Source organism: Microcaecilia unicolor, chromosome 11 (genome assembly GCF_901765095.1).
Source record: "Microcaecilia unicolor chromosome 11, aMicUni1.1, whole genome shotgun sequence".
Classification (NCBI taxonomy): domain Eukaryota; kingdom Metazoa; phylum Chordata; class Amphibia; order Gymnophiona; family Siphonopidae; genus Microcaecilia; species Microcaecilia unicolor.
In genome coordinates, this window is record NC_044041.1 from 172572531 (window position 1) to 172584701 (window position 12171).

Sequence of the window (12171 nt, forward strand, 5' to 3'; positions counted from 1 at the left end):
TTACGTATGGGAATTGTGTCTAACTTTAGGCACAGACATTTGCACCAACTGAAACGTGGTACAACTGTATGCAGAAAGATAAGGTGCATTTCCCTCTTATTCTATAACTATGCATGTTAATTTCAAGAACACACCTGCTCCTCCCATGACCTTCCCATCTCTGTGCCCCCTTTTTTGAATGCATGTAAAATTTAGGTGTGGATCTTTTGCTTAAATTTACACATGAATATTCCAATTACTGCCAATAGTTGCCTAACAAGCCAATTATTTGGACTAATTAGCTCGCCATTCAATTAAATTGCATGATGGAAAAATAAGAAGTCTCACAAGAACCAAAAACCAGTCAGAAACCTAGAAATGGTGCCAACTCTGCTTGAATGGGGAATCTAAAAGAACCTCATAGTTTTCTAAAGAGATCTCTGTATTCATAATAATTGCTAACTTCAGAGACTCTCTTAAAGTCCAGACTGTGGTTTTGGCTCTAGACACAGAATACTTTTAAAAGGTCTTTCACCAGACAAACCAGATCCATAACAATATTGGGCTTGATGGACCTTCGGTTTCTCCCAATATGGCATTCTTCTGATTGTACAACAGCTCTTTATAACACTTATGTACTTATAAAGAGCTATTGTACATTCAGAAGAAGGCTTGTCTGGATACATCTTGTCTGCCTTTAACTTTACCAATTATATAGCTATGTGGCATCCAGGAGCAAAGCAGTGAAGTATAACAGTAATGTGTACATCACAGACTCCATGTTTTAGCATAGCTGAGCCTTCAAATAGTTCTGTAAGAATCCAGAGGCCACCTTAGCGAGGGGTGAGGCAGAGGTTGTACTGGCGTGGCACTCTCGAAATGCCGCTCATTGCAGAGGACAGGTCAATGTCCTTTATGTCGATAACAGACTTTAAGTCAAAGTTCTGCAGGATGGTGGTGAGAAACAAGAAGATCTCCATGCGGGCCAGACCCTCGCCCAAGCAGATCCGTCTACCTGTATATGAAAGAAGAGCATGGTAAGAACTGTAGATGAATTTGAGATAAGAATGTTAAACGTTATTTTATTGTTGTTAGCAAGAAGATTCATATTCTGCTTTTTAGTGCTTAATTTAAGGAGCTACATAGGTAGATCCAGTTATGTGAATGTTTATCTACTTTTAGTGGATAAAAAGCATGCGTACATTTCATAATGGACCAAATTCTATATATGGCACCAAAAAAATCAGCGCTGAACAAAAACGCGCTTAAAGCTATTCTATAAACTTTGCCTAACATTAGGCACAATTTATAGCATATGCATAATGCCCATTCTTGTGACTCCCATTTTTGTGACTCAACTTAGTTGCATCCATTTAAACTATACAAAACCTGGTTTAAAAAGCATACGACTAATTTAGGCATGAACCGAGTATATTCTATAACATTGCGCTTAAATTTTAGGAAAGCCCACAATTCATCCTTGCCTCTCCCATTGCCACTCTCCCTTTTGAGATCCACACAGTCAAATTTATGTGCATTACTTTAAAGACTACGCATAAATCCCAGTTAGTGCAATTAGTACCGATAATTGCTTATCAACTTCCAATTATCAATGCTAATTGGCTTGTTACCTAATTAAGTTGCATGAACTGATTGGCTACGCATGATGATTTGTGCATGGAACCCTAGTTGCTATATATAGAATCCGAGGGGAATATGTACAATTTTACACACTTTGGGAGCCGTCCTGTAACTGGACACCTCCTTTTTGGTTCCCTAATACTGTGCGGTGATAGTTGTCGTTATACAATACTGGTCTAACCTGACATCAGTGTGCCTTACATTTCTGTGCCACCTAATATGGCAAGGGCATGCGTAACTTACAATATTCAATAAATTTCATGTGTAAGTTGCAGCACCGCCAATACCCTTCCCATGGTCTGCCCCTGGGCAGCCCCTTTGCATTTATGTGCTCTGTCATTTACATGTGCAGTTCTAGTATTGCATTTAGGCAGCTTGCTAGCACTTTCACAGGTAAATTACACATATGCGCACAACTAGCAGTGTTCTGTAAATGGCTTCATTTTCCAGGAGAAGCTAATCTTGTCCTGGTTCTACTCCTGATGCATATATGGGCTTATGGTTTTAATTTTCCTAAGAAAAGCAGGGAATTCCAAATCCAAAGTGAGGTAAAATAAATCTTGGTTAAAAATATGTAGTGATAACTGAGGAGAACAACATGTATAAGAAGGTTATGCATTTGTAAAACAAAGATATGGAAAAAATACATAGTGATACCTGCAGAGAATGGCATAAATGCATCATTTCTTTTAAAGCAGCCATTGGCATCCAAAAAGTGGTTGGGATCAAAAGATTCTGGGTTCTGAAACTGTTTAGGGTCATACAGGACTGAACTCAGCAAGGCATATACTGTGGTACCCTGGAAGACAAAAATCAGATCTTTTAAAATGAGGAAGCAGCTGTCAGTCAACAGAATTTAGAAAGAAAGATTAATACAGGCATTGAGTAAGTGGGAGGGGAGTCATATAGCTCTATTAGATAGAATGCTGAAAAAAGATGGAGCTGGTTAAAACAGGTGAATGTTAAAAAATGTAAAAAAAATCATTGAATTGCTGTTCGCTGTTTTTGAGTTATGATGATAAGACTGAAATAATCTATCATCAGATCTAGATGAAGCATCTCCCATTGGAGTAACACATCTATCTATCTATCTATCTATCTATCTATCTATCTATCTATCTATCTATCTATCTATCTATCTATCTATCTATCTATCTATCTATCTATCTATCTATCTATCTATCTATCTATCTATCTATCCAGTGATGCCTATTCAACAGATACTGCTCAGTCAATATCTAAGATTTGTGATGGTGAGAAACTGATGTATTTTACTTGGCCCTGGACAAGGCTTGACTATGTTCCATCATTGTTAATAATCACAGCTGACATGTGTCTGATTCACTCCAGTAATTCATCATGGTCAGTCATTTAGGGCCCCTTTTACTAAGCCGTGTAAGTGCCTATCAGGCTTATTTTCGAAAGAGGAGGACGCCCATCTTTCAACACAAATCGGGAGATAGGCGTCCTTCTCGCAAGGTCGTTCAAATCGGCATAATCGAAAGTCGATTTTGTGACACCCTCGACTGCTTTCTGTCGCGGTGACAACCAAAGTTCACGGGGGCATGTCGGCAGGGTAGCGAAGGCGGGACTGGGGCGTGATTAGGAGATGGTCGTCCTCGGCCGATAATAGAAAAAAGAAGGGCGTCCCTAACGAGCACTTGGACGACTTTACTTGGTCCAATTTTTTTCACGACCAAGCCTCCAAAGGTGCCCGAACTGGCCAGATGACCACCAGAGGGAATCGTGGATGACCTCCCTTTACTCCCCCAGTGGTCACTAACCCCCTCCCACCATAAAAAACAAGTTTAAAAATACTTTTTGCCAGCCTCTGTGCCAGCCTCAAATGCCATACTCAAGTCCATCACAGCAGTATACAGGTCCCTGGAGCAGTTGTAGTGGGTGCAGTGTACTTCAGGCAGGCGGACCTGGGGGGAGGGTTTGGGGGGCTCAGCACCCAAGGTAAGGGAGCTATGCACCTGGGAGCAATTTGTGAAGTCCACTGCAGTGCCCCCTAGGGTGCCCGGTTGGTGTCCTGGAGTGTGAGGGGGGATCAGTGCACTATGATTGCTGGCTCCTCCCATGTCCAAAGGGCTTGGATTTGGACGTTTTTGAGATAGACATCTTTGGTTTCCATTATTGCCGAAAACCGAGGACGACCATCTCAAAAACGACCTAAGGACGACCATCTCTAAGGTCGACCTAAATGTCAAGATTTGGGCGTCCCTGACCATATTATCAAAACGAAAGATGGACTTCTGTCTTGTTTCGATAATGCGTTGCCCCGCCCCTTTACGGGGCCATCCTGTGAGGGCACCCTCATAAAAACGTGGGCACCCCATTCGATTATGCCCCTCCACGAGTGCCAAATTGGAGTTACCGCCCGGTTACCGCATGGCCCTTGTGGTAGGATCAATTTTGGCGCACGTCCACTACGTGCGTCTGAAAAATATTTGTTATTTTCTGGCGCACGTAATGGGGGCGCGCCAAGTGGCATTTGATGTGCATAGGTCATTACCGCCCAGATTCTTTACCGCTAAGTCTATGGCTGGTGGTAAGATCTCAGACCCAAAATGGACGCACAACAATTTTGATTTTGCCACACGTCCATTTTTGGCAAAAAAAGGAGGCCTTTTTTACAGGCGCGCTAAAAAATGGATCGGTGCGCACCCAAAACCCGTGCCTACACTATTGCAAGCCATTTTTCATTGCACCTTTGTAAAAGAACCCCCCAGTACAGTGAAGATTGCCAAAATATCATGCATAGTTCAATCTTTTACCAATAAAATTGTATTTCTTCCTTTGTATAAATTTTGCATATGGGGACAAGTTTCACTGCTGGATATAGTTTGCAGGTCTGGAGATACACTTGCACCAACAGTCCTGATAGCTAATTTTCAAAGAGAGACTATCTGCTTACTTTCTTTTTGAAAATTAGGGTCAGAAAAGTAAGAGGGTACAAAATTGCCTCTTTTTTTGTTTACACCTCCTGTCCTTCTTCCACAACTAAGTCTAATAACCATATAGAACTTGACGACTAGACTTGCAATATTGGGCTGGAAAAATGGAGGATAGATCAATTTTCAGACTGAAGAATTTACCTGAATAACTGCTTAGTTATGTAAGTTTATAGTTTATTACTGCTTTCTAGACTGCCCTAGCTGCCTAAGGCAGAACAGAGCGGTTTACAGGCTAAAAACATAAACATATAATAAGCAACTTCCTTTGAAAATTCTCTACACTTCCTTCCATAAACCAAAGCAATGAACTAGGCTAGAAATAATGGCTATGTTGGTATTGTAGGGTCAGAATTGGGTTAACTTCTTAAGTCCTATTTTTTTTAACAATTCTATGCCAGCTAACCTTGGACTGGATATTTTGATGTCTTATCAAACGTCATCCATAGAAGATTAAGAAGGGCAAGGGTTATTCTGGGGGTGGGGTTGAAAGATAGTGATGATATAGGCTAATCAGAACATTTTTTTTGTTTATTAGGACAGCACAAATGGGAGTCCTGATATCAATGGATGTTATCTATTTAACTTTATAACCACATATTCTGCAGTCCTACTGGAATAAATAAAGAGGTTGAATATTGGGCAAAAAAGATAAGTAGATAAGTCATCTATTTATACAGCAGCCAGGTGACTGAATAAGTGAATATTTCCCCCAGTGAGACCTCTACCTTGGGAAGAAAATATTGCTTGAATTGGATATCTCGAGTCACAGCACGGGGTACACCCAGTGGGATGAGGTCTATGAACCGCTGGATCTCATGAACCACAGCCTCAGTGTATGGCATCGCATTCCTGTCCTCGATAGAGGGGCTACGGTTTTGTCCGATCACACGGTCGATCTCCTCATGGATCTTTGCTGTGAAGTGAATAGATAAATATGTAAACTTGATTACAGCCATATTGGGCAGAGAGGAGAGAGAGAATCTGCTTTTATGCTGAATTAATCCAGCGTATGGCAACAGAATCATATATACAGTGGGGGAAATAAGTATTTGATCCCTTGCTGATTTTGTAAGTTTGCCCACTGACAAAGACATGAGCAGCCCATAATTGAAGGGTAGGTTATTGGTAACAGTGAGAGATAGCACATCACAAATTAAATCCGGAAAATCACATTGTGGAAAGTATATGAATTTATTTGCATTCTGCAGAGGGAAATAAGTATTTAATCCCTCTGGCAAACAAGACCTAATACTTGGTGGCAAAACCCTTGTTGGCAAGCACAGCGGTCAGACGTCTTCTGTAGTTGATGATGAGGTTTGCACACATGTCAGGAGGAATTTTGGTCCACTCCTCTTTGCAGATCATCTCTAAATCATTAAGAGTTCTGGGCTGTCGCTTGGCAACTCGCAGCTTCAGCTCCCTCCATAAGTTTTCAATGGGATTAAGGTCTGGTGACTGGCTAGGCCACTCCATGACCCTAATGTGCTTCTTCCTGAGCCACTCCTTTGTTGCCTTGGCTGTATGTTTTGGGTCATTGTCGTGCTGGAAGACCCAGCCACGACCCATTTTTAAGGCCCTGGCGGAGGGAAGGAGGTTGTCACTCAGAATTGTACGGTACATGGCCCCATCCATTCTCCCATTGATGCGGTGAAGTAGTCCTGTGCCCTTAGCAGAGAAACACCCCCAAAACATAACATTTCCACCTCCATGCTTGACAGTGGGGACGGTGTTCTTTGGGTCATAGGCAGCATTTCTCTTCCTCCAAACACGGCGAGTTGAGTTCATGCCAAAGAGCTCAATTTTTGTCTCATCTGACCACAGCACCTTCTCCCAATCACTCTCGGCATCATCCAGGTGTTCACTGGCAAACTTCAGACGGGCCGTCACATGTGCCTTCCGGAGCAGGGGGACCTTGCGGGCACTGCAGGATTGCAATCCGTTATGTCGTAATGTGTTACCAATGGTTTTCGTGGTGACAGTGGTCCCAGCTGCCTTGAGATCATTGACAAGTTCCCCCCTTGTAGTTGTAGGCTGATTTCTAACCTTCCTCATGATCAAGGATACCCCACGAGGTGAGATTTTGCGTGGAGCCCCAGATCTTTGTCGATTGACAGTCATTTTGTACTTCTTCCATTTTCTTACTATGGCACCAACAGTTGTCTCCTTCTCGCCCAGCGTCTTACTGATGGTTTTGTAGCCCATTCCAGCCTTGTGCAGGTGTATGATCTTGTCCCTGACATCCTTAGACAGCTCCTTGCTCTTGGCCATTTTGTAGAGGTTAGAGTCTGACTGATTCACTGAGTCTGTGGACAGGTGTCTTTCATACAGGTGACCATTGCCGACAGCTGTCTGTCATGCAGGTAACGAGTTGATTTGGAGCATCTACCTGGTCTGTAGGGGCCAGATCTCTTACTGGTTGGTGGGGGATCAAATACTTATTTCCCTCTGCAGAATGCAAATAAATTCATATACTTTCCACAATGTGATTTTCCGGATTTAATTTGTGATGTGCTATCTCTCACTGTTACCAATAACCTACCCTTCAATTATGGGCTGCTCATGTCTTTGTCAGTGGGCAAACTTACAAAATCAGCAAGGGATCAAATACTTATTTCCCCCACTGTAGCAGGGTTTATGAAGCATCTTCTATCGAGGTTCTGAAACTAACTTCCCTGTGAGGATCATGCAACAGGAAAATTCAAAAGCACAAAACAGGAGGCTAAAAGACAGACATGGTTCAATCATTTGAAATTTACAGAATCAAATGTGCAGATGTGAGGTGTGTCCTCTCATTTGGCAGTTGAGGTCTTTTTATTTTATGATAGGAATCAGGACAGCAAACACCAGTGGAAACCCCTTAACTGTAGCAGCAATGGGTTGCTTAGATATAACGCAGAATGATTTTCAGAGTAATTTATATTAATTGGCTGTTTGAAACCTGCCCTACAACAGTGCCTCTCCAATAGGTTCATTGATAGAATATGCTTTTTTCAGGGGGACAGCATGTTTAGGTCACCGGAGGAAAAGACGACATTTCAAATCTTTGATTATAGTTTTCAAGCAAAAATCTACTCATAGTGAAGGGTTCTAAATCTCTGAAGAACTGTCATGGATTCAGGGATGGTGAACCCTTGGGCTGCACTTGGGGTTGTGACAGACAAGTCCTTTGGGCTGGCACAGGGCAGGAGTAACAAGATTCAACAAACAAAAGAACCAGATCCAGATAAGGCAAGGAAAGCAAGGTCAAGGGCAAAACTGGAAACTAGGAAAAACAAGGCAAGACTCGGAACTAGGTTAAAACTGGGTTCAGAATAGGCAAGGCAGAACTGAAACCCATGCAGAACAAGGCAAGATAAAGGTTAAAACTAGGTCCAGAAAAGGCAAGACAAGGGCAAGGTAAGAACTTGATCTGGACAGGACTGGACAAGACAAGGCAAAGTAGGCACAACTGAACAAAGCAGTCAAGCAAGACAGAAGCTTGATCCAGACAAGGAACGGTGAGCAAGGCAACAGGGCTAGAACTGAACCTAAACAAGAGTAAGGCAAAACACAGAAAAAAGTCTAGAACTGGGTTCAGGCAAAGCAAGGATAGGAAGGGCAAGAACTGGATCCAGACATGAGAAAAAGTAGAACAAGACAAGGCACAAGACATGGCTGACATGGCAGGTCTGGAGCTAGGCAGAAACAAGGCAGGGCTGGAGCTAGGCAACAGGTGCAAACAAAAGCAAGACTAAAGACAAGGCAGGAACAGAGCTTGGCTGTAGCAGGGACCATGAACAGAGCCTGACTGTAACAGGGACCAGGAACAGAGCTTGGCTGTAGCTGGGACAAGGAACAGAGCTTGGCTGTAGCAGGGACCAGGAACATAGTGCAATCCCATCCTATTGTCCCTTTGGAAGGGAAAACACTTCAGCTGTAGAGAAAAATCTCTCTGGCTGGAGTAAGAGAGAGAATCAAACTTAGTTTAGGTGCAACCAAGTAAAATCTTTATTGGTATTTCTCTAAAACAATACAAAAAAATGATCGATCCCTCTGGAGCAGTTTTGTCACACAGCCAACAAGACGTTCAGGCTGAGCTACAAGGCTGCTCAGTTTGTCTTTCTCATTCTGCACTTATATACTGTTATAAGTTTCATTTCTCCTAAATCATGTGATTCCTCTTATTCTAACTTAGTGTACATAAAAGGATATTTCCTGTTCCTGTTTTCTTTATTATACAAAAGGGTTATTTTTCTTATTTTACCAGTCCCAATGGAGGGGGAGCACTATGTGCTCATTGGCCATTTCCTTATCAGTAACACATGAAACTCCCATGCATCTTGTCTTTCTTACTATGTACAACCTGAATGAACATCTTTGCTCCCCCTCCCATAAACACCTAAAGAATTCTCCTTATTTGGTGGAGGGTCCTCAGTCTCACTCACCATCCGGTTTCATCAATATTTGTCTGCCATATATGGGTCTTATAGTTCCTGTTTCTTATGAGTTTCTCCTTGTCATGTGATTTATCAGAAGTGCATAACAATATTTGCTGTTTACTGCTAATCAAAGCTTATGCACTCTGTATACAGGCAGCAGTAGGACGAAACAAAACTTATGCCCATGACAGCTGATATGAGTGCTTGCAGACCAAGCTTGGAAGGACAAGCTTGCAAACCAAGCATGTGCTAAAAACGCCAGTGTGCCTTTATAAAAGGAACCCTATATAAGTTAAGTAGGAATTTGCAGAATAGTGCTTAGACAGAATATTGGCATTTATGTGCACTAGTTTTTAGAACATCTCTTTATCTGTTTTTAACCAAATCTGGTTCTTAATATAGGACAGTGATGGCGAACCTATGGCACGCGTGCCAGAGAGGGCACGCAGAGCCCTCTCTGTTGGCACGCGTGCCGTTGCCTCACCCACCAGAAGTTCATTCCCTCCTCCCTTCGAGTTCCAGGCCCCCTCCCTCCGAATTTTAAAAGTCATCTATTTTACCTCGTCGGGGTTAGGGCGGCAGCATGCAGGCTCGGTGCTTAGTTTCGTTTTCCCTTCTCTCTCTCAGCTCTGGTCCCGCCCTCATTTCCTGTTTCCACAAGGGTGGGGCCAGAGCTGAGAGAGAGAGAAGAGAAAACGGAACTAAGCACCGAGCCGAGCCTGCAAGCTTTTTACTGCTGCTGCCGCCCTAACCCCGACGAGGTAAGATAGATGAGTTTTAAAATTTGGAGGGAGGGGTCCTGGAACTCGAAGGGAGGGAGGGGGGCCCCTGTAACTGGGAGGGAGGGGACTCTGGAACTCGGAGGCAAGTGGAGGAGGGGGCGAGGGAGGAGGACAGGAGAGGGAGGGGGGACGAGGGGGAGGGGGGGTGAGGGGCAGGGGGATGAGGGAGGACAGGGGAGAGAGGGAGGGGGGATGAGGGGGAGGGGGGAATGCACCACCTGTTAAATTGCCCTGTTGGCACTTTGCGATAAATAATTAGATTTTGGGTTGCTGTTTGGGCACTCGGTCTCTGAAAGGTTCGCCATCACTGATATAAACCCAAAACACATACTAGGAAATGTAGTTGGAAAGCAATGACCACAAATGCTCACAGTCTAAGCAAGAAAATTCATGACCTTCAAGCCCTGATGTTGGAGACTGACTTGGACATAGTTGCAGTCACAGAGACATGGCTCCATGGTTCCCATGAATGGGATGTAAACATACCAGGCTATAATCTTTTTAGGAAGGATAGAGAGGGACGTAAAGGTGGAGGAGTAGCTCTGTATGTGAGAGATGATATCGCAGCAACTGAAATGACAGGGAAGTGGGGAAAGGAAGAAGCAATATGGATCACCTTAAAAAGAGAGAATAGAACCTTGGTCCACGTGGGTGTTGTCTATAGACCCCCGACACAATTGGAAGAACTAGATAAAGATCTGATCGCTGATATTCAAAAGTTGGGGAAGACAAGAGAGGTGCTGCTGTTGGGAGATTTTAATCTGCCGGATGTAGATTGGAAGGTTCCGTCTGCAAAATCGGAAAGAAGTAGAGAGATTGTGGATGCTTTCCAAAGTGCTCTGCTCAGACAAATGGTGAACGAACCCATGAGGGAGGGAGCCACGTTGGATCTGGTGCTCACGAATGGGGATATTGTGTCAAATGTCCGAGTGGCTGCACACCTGGGAAACAGTGACCATCAAACGGTTTGTTTTGATGTAACGGCTCATGTGGATGGCGGCCACTCTAAACTCAAAGTCCTGGATTTCAAGCGAGCTGACTTTAACAAAATGGAAGAATACCTGAGGAAGGAGCTGATGGGCTGGGAGGACAGACGAGAAGTGGAAGGACAGTGGTCCAGGCTAAAAGAAGTAATAAACGGGCCACAGACCTTTATGTAAGGAGGGTAAATAAAAGCAAGAGAAAAAGGAAACCGATATGGTTTTCAAAGCAAGTGGCTGAGAAAATAAAGGCTAAAGAGTTAGCGTTCCAGAAATACAAAAAATCTCAAGTAGAGGAACACGGGGAGGAATACCGGATGAAACTGAAAGAAGCCAAGAGAGAGGTACGTCTGGCGAAGGCGCAAGCGGAAGAACAAATGGCTAGAAATGTACGGAGGGGAGACAAAAACTTCTTCAGGTATATTAGTGAAAGGAGAAAGACTAAAAAGGGGATTGTGAGACTAAAAGATACAGCAAAACGCTATGTAGAAAATGATGAAGAAAAAGCCAATTTGCTAAATAGATACTTTTGTTCTGTTTTTTACTGAAGAAAATCCTGGGGAAGGACCGAGAGGGACTGGCAAAAGTACACCTGAAAACGAAGTGGATAGAGCACCGTTCACGGAAGAGAGTGTGTATGAACAACTTGGAAAGCTAAAGGTGGACAAAGCCATGGGGCCGGATGGGATCCACCCCAGAATACTGAGGGAACTCAGAGAGGTTCTGGTGGGTCCTCTTAAAGATTTGTTTAATAAATCCTTGGAGACGGGAGAGGTTCCGAGGGATTGGAGAATGGCGGAGGTGGTCCCTCTTCACAAAAGTGGGGATAGGGAAGAAGCTGGAAACTACAGGCCGGTAAGCCTCACTTCGGTTATTGGAAAAGTAATGGAAGCCATGCTGAAGGAAAGGATAGTGAATTTCCTGGAAGCAAATAAGTTGCAAGATCCGAGACAACATGGTTTCACCAAAGGGAAGTCGTGCCAAACGAATCTCATTGAATTCTTTGACTGGGTGACGGGAGAATTAAATCAAGGACGTGCTATGGACGTCATCTACTTAGATTTCAGCAAGGCTTTTGACACGGTTCCCCACAGGAGGCTCTTGAATAAACTAGAAGGGCTGAAGATAGGACCCGAAGTGGTGAACTGGATTAGGAACTGGTTGACGGGCAGACGCCAGAGGGTGGTAGTGAATGGAGTTTGCTCGGAGGAGGGAAAGGTGAGTAGTGGAGTGCCTCAGGGATCGGTGCTGGGGCCCATTCTGTTCAATATATTTGTGAGTGACATTGCCGAAGGGTTACAAGGTAAAGTTTGCCTTTTTGCGGATGACACCAAGATTTGCAACAGAGTGGACACCCCGGAGGGAGTGGAAAACATGAAAAAAGATCTGAAGAAGCTGGAAAAATGGTCTA

General features: G+C 43.6%; 1 protein-coding gene across 1 annotated transcript in view; it reads right to left on the reverse strand.

The window, feature by feature from the left end:
• Nucleotides 1–242: 242 nt before the first annotated feature.
• LOC115480796 (cytochrome P450 2C15-like) overlaps nucleotides 243–12171 on the reverse strand; it is a 36000-nt gene continuing 24071 nt past the window's right edge. The window contains exons 7-9 of the mRNA XM_030219703.1: nucleotides 5306–5493; nucleotides 2278–2419; nucleotides 243–994 (exon numbers count right to left, since the gene is read on the reverse strand). Of these exons, the coding sequence (XP_030075563.1) occupies nucleotides 813–994; nucleotides 2278–2419; nucleotides 5306–5493 (512 nt within the window). The 3' untranslated portion in view covers nucleotides 243–812. The remainder of the gene's footprint in view (nucleotides 995–2277; nucleotides 2420–5305; nucleotides 5494–12171) is intronic.